At 45.4% G+C, this 11,712-nt stretch overlaps 1 protein-coding gene across 1 annotated transcript; it reads left to right on the top strand.

The window, feature by feature from the left end:
• Positions 1–819: 819 nt before the first annotated feature.
• Positions 820–11,377, top strand: LOC140731919 (zinc-binding protein A33-like). The gene is made up of 6 exons (XM_073053905.1): positions 820–1,280; positions 1,967–2,062; positions 2,476–2,709; positions 6,823–6,845; positions 6,932–7,050; positions 10,732–11,377. Exons 1-6 carry the CDS (start codon positions 870–872, stop codon positions 11,283–11,285), a joined length of 1,437 nt encoding a protein of 478 aa, XP_072910006.1. The 5' UTR covers positions 820–869; the 3' UTR covers positions 11,286–11,377.
• Positions 11,378–11,712: the final 335 nt, after the last annotated feature.

Below are 11,712 nucleotides of genomic sequence, written 5' to 3' on the forward strand. Positions count from 1 at the left end.
TCATGGCATGAATTGATTTAATAGCTGCTTTCAATATTTACTTAACCCCGGATTTACACCCCAGTCTGACTCTCTTAAACCTGGACAAAAACAAAATTGACCGGCTGGAGGAACTGAGTGGGTCAGGCAGCATCTGTGGAGGCAAATGGAGAATCAACATTTCAGAATGAGACAGTTCAGATGAAGGATCTCAACCCAGCATGTCGATTGTACATTTCTCTCCACAGATGCAGCCTGACCCGCTCAGTTCCTCCAATATCATACTTCTTACTCGAGATTCCAGCATCTGCAGTCTCTTGTGCCTCTTTTTTCAGAACTTGCCCCTTTCAGTCCTGCCTCAGACTGAACCAGGCTCTTCTCTCCGGCTTCATTTCTGTTCTGCTTCTTCTTTAGCCCATCATGCCTACCAGGGCACAGGCTGCCAACAGCAGCTCGCCAGATTCCTCTGCCCAGGGCCATGATTTGATCAGCCCTGTGGCTTTCCCTTTCTCCACACGACTTCAATCGTCTTCTAGGGGAAGGTCCTTCCGATCCCAGGGATGAGGCCTTTGGAGATTTTGTTGATGTTTCTGTCGCACTGGGCTTTTGCAGGATGGGGCTGCTAGCCCCATGCCCAACCCTCCTCGTTTCGCAGCCGGGCTTAGGCAGTCTATGGCCGAGTTTTCATTTCTGTTAGGACCTGTTTAATATGTTTCTGATCCCACCCTGATATGGAAATAGCCACAATTATTTCCCACTGAACATACGCAGCCACATGATACTCATTCCCCGAGACTGCAGCGCGTGTAGTGGACAATCGCGGAACTGCAGGGGATCAGCAACTCCCCGACAGTGAAAGCATTCTGAACCAGGAAGTGCTGGGAGTTAACATGGCTTCGAAAAGAAAGGCCGAGCGTTGGACCGAGGAGGTAATTTGTCCCATCTGCCTGGATTTCTTCACCGATCCGGTTATACTGGAGTGTGGGCACAACTTTTGTCGCTCTTGTATCACACTGTTTTGGGAAAGGGAGGAGAGAAATTCGTGCCCGGAATGTAGAGAAGTGTTTGCTGACCGCACCCTCAGGGTCAATCGGGCCTTAGCAAATCTGGCTGAACAAGCTCGAAATATAAACCTGAATCGGAAAGGGAAGAAAAATAAACGTCACTGCGAGGAACATGAGAAAGAACTGAAGCTGTATTGTGAAACCGACAAGACACTGATCTGTATGATCTGCAGAGATGCGCCGGAACACAGAGAGCACCGCTTCATGCTGATTAAAGAAGCTGTTACACTCTACAAGGTAAAACTTATTCGAATTTGAATACTTACCCATCGTCCATTGTCCACGACACAAGCCTCCATAAACAACACATCATTCCCCCACCTTTCCCATCTCCAATGGGATTCTACCACGAAGCACACCTTTCCCTCCAAAAACCCACTCCCACCCTCCACTCCGACAACTCTCCGCTCCTTGTGGGGATCACTTTCCATGTAATTCCTCTATCCACTCGCTCCTCCCCACTGACCTCCCTCCTGACACCAATACTTGCAAATGGGACAAGTGGTACACCTGACTCCTACTCCTCCTCCCTCGTCACCATTCAGGTCCCCAAACAGCCCCAATTCCTCCCGTTTTCTCCGTGGTCCTTTGTCCTCTCGCATTAGATTCCTTCTTCTCCAGCTCTTTGCCGCTCCCACCTGTCCCCTCTCAGCTTCTCACTTCATCACCCTCCCCCACGTTCCCCTCACGTTGTCTCACCCGTCACCTGTCAGCTGGTTCTCATCCCCAACATTTTTATTCTGGTTTCTGTCCCATTCCTTCCCAGTCCTAATGATCGGGCTCATCCCAGAACACCAACTGTTTCTTACCCTGCGTAGATGCTGCTGACTCACTGAGTTCCCCAGCATGTTGTGTCCGATAATCGGGTTTAATCACTTGTTTCCCTTGTTTTTTTTCAATTTGCTTCGCTCTCTGACTTCCAGGATCAGCTAAAATCTTCCTTAGGCTCTCTCACAAAAAAGAAATCAGACTTCCAGGAAAAGGAGCAGCAACAGAAAGAGAAGATTTCCGGAGTTCGGGTGAGAATTCCTGAGTGGAATTTCTGATATTACTGTTTAGTTTTGCTCCCTTTAATGCAGAATAGCAGAGTATCGGAGATCCAGTGACCTGGGTCCGATCCTGACCTCTGGTGCTGTCTGTGTGGAGTTTGCATGCTCTTCCTGTGACCACGACAGTTTCAGACACAACCCAAGGGCATGCCAGATGAATGGTTAATTACAACTGACCCTGTGAAGGTGGGGGAGTGTGCATGTGAATCAGGTGGGAGTTAATGGGTCAAAGAGGGATAATTTCAAGAAAACGTGAAGGAATGGGGTTGATAGAAATGTCTCAGAACTAGCATGGACTTTAATGGACTGAATGGTCACATTAATGTAATGAAGAAATACAACACAGCAATACAGTAAATTAATCTTCACCTTTCATTCAACAGGAACAGTCACACAGCCTTCAGACCCATATCACATCCCAGTTTGCTGAACTGCGTCAGATTATCACTGAGAAAGAGCAGAGCTTTCTCAGGGATCTCAGGGAAGAAGAGAAGAGGATTCTTAATCCAATGGAGAAAAATCTTCTGGAGATTCAAGAGCATATAAGGACTATTCAGGAAGAAATCTCAAAATTAAAGGAACAGATGGATCAAAAAGACAGTGTGATATTTCTCAAGGTGAGGGAATGTATTTAAATCTGTTTCTGTTGAAGGGCACTAAATGAACAGTGGTATATTTGAAATAAACACAGCACAGCGGCCAATTCTAACAAATCAATTGCCGCTGCTGGCGACCTCGCACAGATTGTTACACTTGTATGATGCGCCCTCCAGTCACTCCAAAAATGATTTTCAAAAATGTCAAAGATATGTATTCGATCCTTTATCAGCAAGATACAACCTTGAAGTAAAGAAAATTCAGCGTAATTAATTGCAATTAAGCAGCAATGAAGCGGACAACAAATGAAATGACATCTGTCTGTCCCCAGCTCAATACTGCCCAAAACAAAGCACGATTACGTAACTTATTCCCTTTGCTTTTACCACGCCCCCACTCACATGACTAGTTACCATAATAAACATGCAACACAGAATACAATGCAGACAGAAAACAGATGCGTTGCTCCTACACACAACATTTACAAATGGCAGTAAACTGTTTTCACCAGACAATTGATGCAACTCTTCAAGGTTTTTGTTCCAGAACTGGATTTCCACAACTTCTGTACATCGTAGAACAGAATGCAATCTTTGCCAAATGGCCTACTCCTGCACCTATTGTCTATTTTCTGAAATGACTTACTCAGAACACAGGGCTTCTAGTTCTGTCCTTAACTACCACATTCCCATTAACACTTCCATTAACACCCAGTTCCAGTCACAGGCTGTGAGAGTGTCTGGTGCGGTAGGTTTGAGGGACTCTCTGTCAATCACTGAGAGCAAAGAACGTGACCCACACATCAAAATTACCATCCCTATACAGGTTCCATCAGATTAGGGAAACTTTCACTGTTTCTTTTTTTTTCAGATAAGTTTCACACAGAATCATATCCCATTTTCCATCATAACCAGGCCATTCAGTCCATCATCTTCTATCAATTACACTACTTCACAATCCTCCTCCCACCTACTCGCCACACCCGGCAACAGTGTCCGAACTCCATGGTCCATCATGTGCTTATCCAGCATCCCCATTATATTGAATCTCTGCTGTTCCGTTTCAAACACTCGTGTGGCAGTGAGTTCCACATTATCTACACTAAATTTCTTATGGGATTTATTAAAATTCAACTGGAATTTCACCTCCCCATAAATAGAGACACTTTCTCCACATTCACACAATCAAATCCATCACTGATCTTAAATTCTCCCGTCTTATTACCCTGATTTTGTATCCAGATGAAAATACACAACTTGTTTTTCCTGTAAGTTTGACCTAACTTTCAGAACCTTTCCTTGTAACTTACCCAACACACACAAAGTGCTGGTGGAATGCAGCAGGCAAGGCAGCATCTATAGGAGGAAGCACTGTCGATGTTTCGGGCCGAGACCCTTTGTCAGGACTAACTGAAAGAAAAGGTAGTAAGAGATTTGAAAGTAGGAGGGGGAGGGGGAGGGGAAATCCAAAATGATAGGAGAAGACAGGAGGGGGTGTGGTGAAGCTAAGAGTTGAAAGGTGATTGGCAAAAGGGATACAGAGCTGGAGAAGGGAAAAGATCATGGGATGGGAGGCCTAGGGAGAAAGGGGGAGGGGAGCACCAGAGAGAGATGGAGAACAGAGTGATAGGTAGAGAGAGAAAAAAGCAAAAAAAGGAGGGCGGGAAAATAAATAAGTCAGGGATGGGGTAAGAAGGGGAGGAGGGACATTAACAGAAGTTAGAGAAATCATTGTTCATGCAATCAGGTTGGAGGCTACCCAGACGGTATATAAGGTGTTGTTCCTCCAACCTGAGTGTGGCTTCATCTTGACAGTAGAGGAGGCCATGGATAGACATATCAGAATGGGAATGGGATGTGGAATTAAAATGTGTGGCCACTGGGAGATCCTGCTTTCTCTGGCAGACAGAGCATAGGTGTTCAGCGAAACTGTCTCCCAGTCTGCGTTGGGTCTCACCAATATATAAAAGGCCACACTGGGAGCACCGGACACAGTATACCATACCAGCCGACTCACAGGTGAAGTGTCGCCTCATCTGGAAGGACTGTAGGGGCCCTGAATGGTGGTGAGGAAGGAAGTGAAAGGGCAGGTGTAGCACTTGTTCCGCTTACAAGGATAAGTGCCAGGAGGGAGATCGGTGGGAATGGATGGGGGGGACGCATGGATAAGGGAGTCACGTAGGGAGCAAACCCTGTGGAAAGTAGAAAGAGTGGGGGAGGGAAAGATGTGCTTGGTAGTGGGATCCCGTTGGAGGTGGCGGAAGTTACGGAGAATTATACCCAGAGGCTGGTGGGGTGGTAGGTGAGGACAAGGGGTGAGAGCAAATGTGCGTGTAATGGGAGAGAAGTGTTTGAGAGCAGAGTTGATGGTGGAGGAAGGGAAGCCCCTTTGTTTAAAAAAGGAAGACATCTCCTTCGTACTGGAATGAAAAGTCTCATCCTGAGAGCAGATGCAGCGGAGACGGAGGAATTGCGAGAAGGGGATATGCAATTTTGCAAGAGACAGGGTGGGAAGAGGAATAGTCCAGGTAACTGTGAGAGTCAGTAGGCTTATAGTAGACAACACGAGTGAATCTGCAGAAGCTGGAAATAAATAAATAACTCAAAATGCTGGCAGAACTCAACAGGCCAGACAGCATCTATGGGTTTTAGGAAAGAAATGTCATCACTACCTCCTCCCATAGATGCTGTCTGGCCTGTTGAGTTCTGCCAGCATTTTGTGTTTTTAGGCTTATAGTAGATATCAGTAGATAAGCTGTCCCCAGAGATGGAGACGGAAAAATCAAGAAAGGGGAGGGAGGTGTCAGAAATGGACCAGGTAAATTTGAAAGTTGAAGGCAAAGTTAATGAAGTCAACGAGCTCAGCATGCATGCAGGAGGCAGCGCCAATGCAGTTGTCGATGTAGCAAAGGAAAAGGGGGACGGATACCCGTATAGGCTTGGAACATGGACTGTTCCACAAAGCCAACAAAAAGCCTCCGGGTCCAACATATAATTCTCCGTAACTTCTGCCACCTCCAGTGGGATCCCACTACCAAGCACATCTCCCCCCCACCCTCTTTCTGCTCTCCGCAGGGATTGCTCCCTACACGACTCCCTTGTCCATTCATCCCCCCCCCCCCCCAACCCTTCCCACCGATCTCCCTCCTGGCACTTATCCTTGTAAACGGAACAAGTGCTACACCTGCCCTTACGCTTCCTCCCTCACCACCATTCAGGGCCCCAGACAGTCCTTCCAGATGAGGTGACACTTCACCTGTGACTCGGCCGGTGTGGTATACTACGTCAGGAGCTCCCGGTGTGGCCTTCTATATATTGGTGAGACCCGACGCAGACTGGGAGACTGTTTCGCTGAACATCTATGCTCTGTCTGCCAGAGAAAGCAGGATCTCCCAGTGGCCGCACATTTTAATTCCACGTCCCATTCCCATTCTGATATGTCTATCCATGGCCTCTACTGTTAAGATGAAGCCACACTCAGGTTGGAGGAACAACACCTTATATACAGTCTGGGTAGCCTCCAACTGATGGCATGAACATGATTTCTCTAACTTCCTTTAATGCCCCCATCCCTGACTTATTTATTTTCCTGCCCTTTTTTTTTGCTTTTTTTCTCTCTCTACCTATCACTCTTTGCCTGTTCTCCATCTCCCTCTGGTGCTCCCCTCCCCCTTTCTTTCTCCCTAGGCCTCCCGTTCCATGATCCTTTCCCTTTTCCAGCTCTGTATCCCTTTTGCCAATCACCTTTCCAGCTCTTAGCTTCATCCCACTCTCTCCTGTCTTCTCCTATCATTTTGGATTTCCCTCTCCCCCTCCTACTTTCAAATCTCTTACTATCTTTTAGTTCAGTTAGTCCTGACGAAGGGTCTCGGCCCAAAACGTCAACAGTGCTTCTTTCTATAGATGCTGCCAGGCCTGCTGAGTTCCACCAGCATTTTGTGTGTGTTGCTTGAATTTCCAACATCTGCGGATTTCCTCATTTTTGCGTTTGTAATTCACCCTGTGGTTCTGTATTGTTTGTGTGTGTGTGACTGCGGGAATGTGAATTTTCAGTACCTTGTAATGATTTGGATGAAGTTCAGGATGTGGACAATAATTCCAAGTCTAATCGGATTTGTGTTTTATGTATTTCAGGAGGAAGCTCGTCGGAAGAGGAGGTAGGTCATGCTCTTCACTGAAACCCGGAATGAATTTGTAAAATAGTTGACAATTGCAGTTTATAACAGCAGTTTAATATTTACAGGATTAATGATGATGTCCAGGAATTGACAATGACAGATGAGGCTCTACCATTTAAAAAATTCGATCACCCCTATTTGTTGAACACAGTGCTGAAAGAAACACTCGCTGCCATTAATCGAGGTAAAACGTACAAAGATTCGATTCATTTCTCCCTGTTCATGAGACTCAATTTTGTTCCAATCTGATGCAAAGATTGGCTGTAGTCATGGGCTGAAGGGGAACTGATGTTTATTCCACATCAAACCCACCGACTGGGAGGCATCACTGTCAGCTGGAGATGTCAGACCCCTGAACACAACAGCACAGGGCCACAATACAACCAATACACGGGACTGTTAGATGAACCACTGTGTCCCAATCCCAGGCCACTGCACTAACACGCCGAGACATGAGTTTGAATCCTACCACAGGAGCCAGGAAATTAATCCTAATTTGATGATATTGTAGGGAATAAAAGTGGGTATCAGTGTGGTGACCGGGATTGTCAGAAAAATACACAAGTCCTTCTTGTGCCAGTGAGTGTAGACTCTGATTGATGTAGGTCTTCTCCCTTCTCAATCAGCAATGTCACTGTTGTTAGAGGCAGAAGAGGGGAGTGGTAGTGATAGGGGTCTCAATCGTCAGGGGAGCAGACAGGAGAATCTGTGGATGTAAACGGAACACCCTAATGGTATGTTGCCTCCTAGGTGCCAGGGTTAGGGATGTCTCAGATCATGTCTGCATCATTTTAGAGAGGGAGAGAAAAGAGCCTGATATCTTGGTACATTTTGGGACCAATTACATTGGAAGTAAAAGCAAAGAAGTACTGAAAATTAAATTCGGAGAGCTTGGTAAAAATCTTAGAGTAGTACCTCCAGGGCTGCAATTTCTGGATTGCCGCCTGTGCGACATGCTGGTGAGGGAAGAAACAGGACAATTTGGTAGATCAAAGATGGCTGAGAGGATGGTGCAGGGGACAGGACTTCAGGTATTTAGATCATTGGGATCTCTTCTGGTGGAGGTATGACCTACTCAAAAGGGGTGTGTTGTACCTGGACCTGAGAGAGAACAATATTCTCACAGAGAGGATTGATAGAGCTGTTGGGGAGGGTTTAAACTAATTTGGTGGTGGTGGGGGGGGGGTTGGGAACTGGAGGGAAGGGATAGGACTGATGGTAAAAATGCAAAGACAGCGTGCAGTCAGACTGTCAAATGAAGTGGACAGATGAGAGGACAAAACTGTAGCCAGCAGGGTGAGTATCGGTGCATTATGATGCAGAATAAAATTGGTTGCAAATACAGTACACAAAGTATTAAATCTCAATGCATGGAGTATGAGAAATAAAGTGGATGATCTTGATGCTAGATTACAGATTGTCAGGTATGATGATGTGACCATCTCGGAATCATGGCTGAAGGATGGTTGTAGTTGGGAGCTGAATGTCCGAGGTTACACAATGTATCACTAATATAGGAAGGTAGGCAGATGGGGTGCCATGGCTCTGCTGGTAAATCAGTAGAAAGATATGATGTAGGATTGGAAGATGTTGAATCCTTGTGGGTTGAGGTAAGGAAATGCAAATGTAAAAATGACACTGATGACAGTCATATACAGGTCTCCCAACAGTAGCTGGAAAGTTAGCCACTGATTACAACCGGAAATAGAAAAGGCCGTTGAAAAGTTATGATGGTCATGGGGAATTTCAACATGCACTCAATTGGGGAAAATCAGGTTGGTAATGAGTCTCAAGAGAGTGAATTTGTTGAATGCTATGTGATGGCAGTTTGTCGTTGAGCCTACTAGGGGATCAGCTGTACTAGATTGGGTGTTATGTATTGAACCGGAGGTTATTAGGAAACTTAACATTAAAGAACCCTTTGGAGACAGTGCTCACACCATGACTGAGTTCAACTTGAAATTTGATAAGAAATTAAAGTCTGACGTTGTAGCATTTCAGAGTTAAGGAAATTACAGTGGTCTGAGAGAGGAGTTGGCCAAAGGAAATTTGAAGAAGATGCTGGCAGGGATGACAGCAGAGCAGAAATTGTGACCTTTCCCAGGAAAATGAGGAAAGTGAAAGATAGATGTATTCCAAAAATAAATACTCAAATGGAAAAATAATAAAGCCGTGGCTGACAAGGGAAGACAGGCTAACTTAAAAGCAAAGAGAGAACAAACAACAAAGCAAAAATTAGCAGGAAGACAGAGGATTGGGAAGCTTTTACATACCTACAGAGAGCAACTAAATGAATGATTGGGAGGGAGAAAATAAAATATGAAATTGACTTTAATGCTTATCATATACATGAGTAAAAATCTTTACGTTATGTCTTCATCTAAATGTACAGTTTACAGTAATTTATGATAAATAATATGTATAACATGCTAGTCAATATAACAGAAATACAGTTGTCTCAGCACGAGTTAAGCAGTCTGATGGCCTGGTTGAAGAAGCTGTCTCCGGAACCTGTTGGTCCTGACTTTTATGCTGTGGTACTGTTTCCCAGATGGTAGCAACTGGTACAGTTTGTGGTTGGGGTGACTCGTGTCTCCAATAATCCTTCGGGCCCTTTTTGCACACCTGTCCTTGTAAAACAAGCTAGCAAACAATATCAAATTGTTTTTCAGGTATTGTAAAAATATAAAATAGAGATGAGAGTGGATATATGACCGCTAGAAAATGACGTTGGATGTATAATAGTAGGGAATAACGAGATGGCAGATGAACTAAATGAGTATTATTCATCAGTCTTCACTGTGGAAGACACTACCACTGTGCCAGATGTTGAAGGGTGCGAGGGAAGAGAAGTGAGTACAGTTACAATTACAAGGGAGAAGGTGCTTAAAAAGCTGAAAGACCTGAAGGTACACAAATCACCCGGACCAGATGAACTGCACCCTAATGTTCTGCAAGAGGTAGCAGTAGACATTGTGGAGGCATTAGTGATGATCTTTCAAAGATCACTGGACCTTGGCATGGTGCCAGAGAACTGGATAATTGCAAATGTCATTCTACTCTTTTAGTAATGAGAAAGGCAGCAGAAAAGAAATTGTAGACCAGTTAGCCTCACCTCTGGTTGGGAAGAAGTCAGTGTCAATTGTTAAGTATGAGGTTGTGGAATACTTGGTGACACTGGACAAGATAGGACAAGTCAGCATGGCTTCCTTAAGGGAATATCTTGCCTGCAAAACCTGTTGGAATTCTTTGAGGAGATTTCAAGTAGAGTAGATAAAGAGGATACAGTGGATGTTGTATATTTGGACTTTCAGAAGGTCTTTGACAAGGTGTCACACATGAAGCTGCTTACCAAGTTAAGAGCTTATGTTATTACAAAAAAGTTATTGGCATAGTTAGAACAGTGGCTGATTGATAGGAAACAGTGAAAGGGAGTAAAGGGATCCCTTTCTGGTTGGCTGCCAGTGACTAGTGGTGTTTCTTAGGAGCTGGGGTTGGGACAGCGTCTTTTTATGCTGTATATCAAGAATTAGCTGATAGAATAGATGGCTTTGTTGCCAAATTTGCAGATGATACAAAGATTGGTGGAAAGATTGGTAGTGCTGAGGAAACAGACAGGCTGCACAAGGACTTGGATGAGGAGAATGGGCAAGAAATTGGCAAATAAAATACAATGCTGGAAAATTTAGGGTCATGCACTTTGGTAGTAGAAATAATGTGCAGATTATAAGATGTGCTGGCATTGGAGAGTCTCCCTGTGATCCTGGGGCCGCGCTATCTGAGTCTCCCCCCAGTTCCCGCGCCACGCTGTCCGAGTCTCCCCTCAATCCCCGGGGACTCTTTAATTCTGTACTTTTCCCCCCAGTCTCTGTCACCCTGGATGTGGAAACGGCGCATCCGTGTCTCGAGATGTCTGAGGATCGGAAGAGTGTGAGATGGACTGGGACCCGGAGGGATCTCCCTGACACCAGGAATAGATTCACAAACCGGGCTTGTGTGCTGGGATCGGAGGGATTCACATCGGGGAGACATTACTGGGAGGTGGAGGTGGCAGGGAATCGGCACTGGTGTCTGGGAGTCGCTGCAGAGTCTGTGGACAGGAAGGAAGGGGACAGACTGAGTCCAGAGATGGGATTCTGGATCATCGAGCGGTCTTATGATGTGATCCAGCGGGTTTGTGATGTGATGAAGGTTCCCACCTCCCCTGAGTCCCATCTCCCTGCTGGTCCCATCCCCGGGAGGGTGGGAGTTTATCTCAGTTACCAGTCCGGGACAGTTTCATTTTACAACGCGGAGACCAAGTCCCATCTCCACACCTTCACTGGGAATAAATTCACAGGGAAACTTTATCCTTTCTTCGCGCCTTGGGATGAAAACCAGTGGCTGAGAATCTGCTCCGGTTCTGCTCTGGGTCTGTAAATGGGTCGGGTCCCGGGACCGGCGTCAGGAATAAAGTCTCTGTAAATATAAATGTGTGTAGAGTGAAATAAACTCAAAATGAGAATTATCAATCCATTAATTTTAACTTGTTCACCGTGGCCAACAACAGAATAGAAACTGCGGATTCATCAGCAGCTGTGGATGGCGGGTCCCGAGCTGCCCCGGGTCCTGAAGTTCACCCTGTTACGTTCCCCAGTAACCGGGTGACTTACCAGCAAAGATAGAGAGGTCTGCTGAAGCCTGGTGCTACTATTTTCAAACGTTTTATTTATAAAGACGCACAAACGTATGGTCAATACAAAACATTCAGATCATATACATCGTCAAAACTCAATCTAAAGCACAGGTATAGTAATAATCAATCAAAAATGAGCTCTATCGTTGTCTAGGGGATACTGAGTCCAAT

This window comes from Hemitrygon akajei, chromosome 8 (assembly GCF_048418815.1).
Source record: "Hemitrygon akajei chromosome 8, sHemAka1.3, whole genome shotgun sequence".
Lineage (NCBI taxonomy): Eukaryota > Metazoa > Chordata > Chondrichthyes > Myliobatiformes > Dasyatidae > Hemitrygon > Hemitrygon akajei.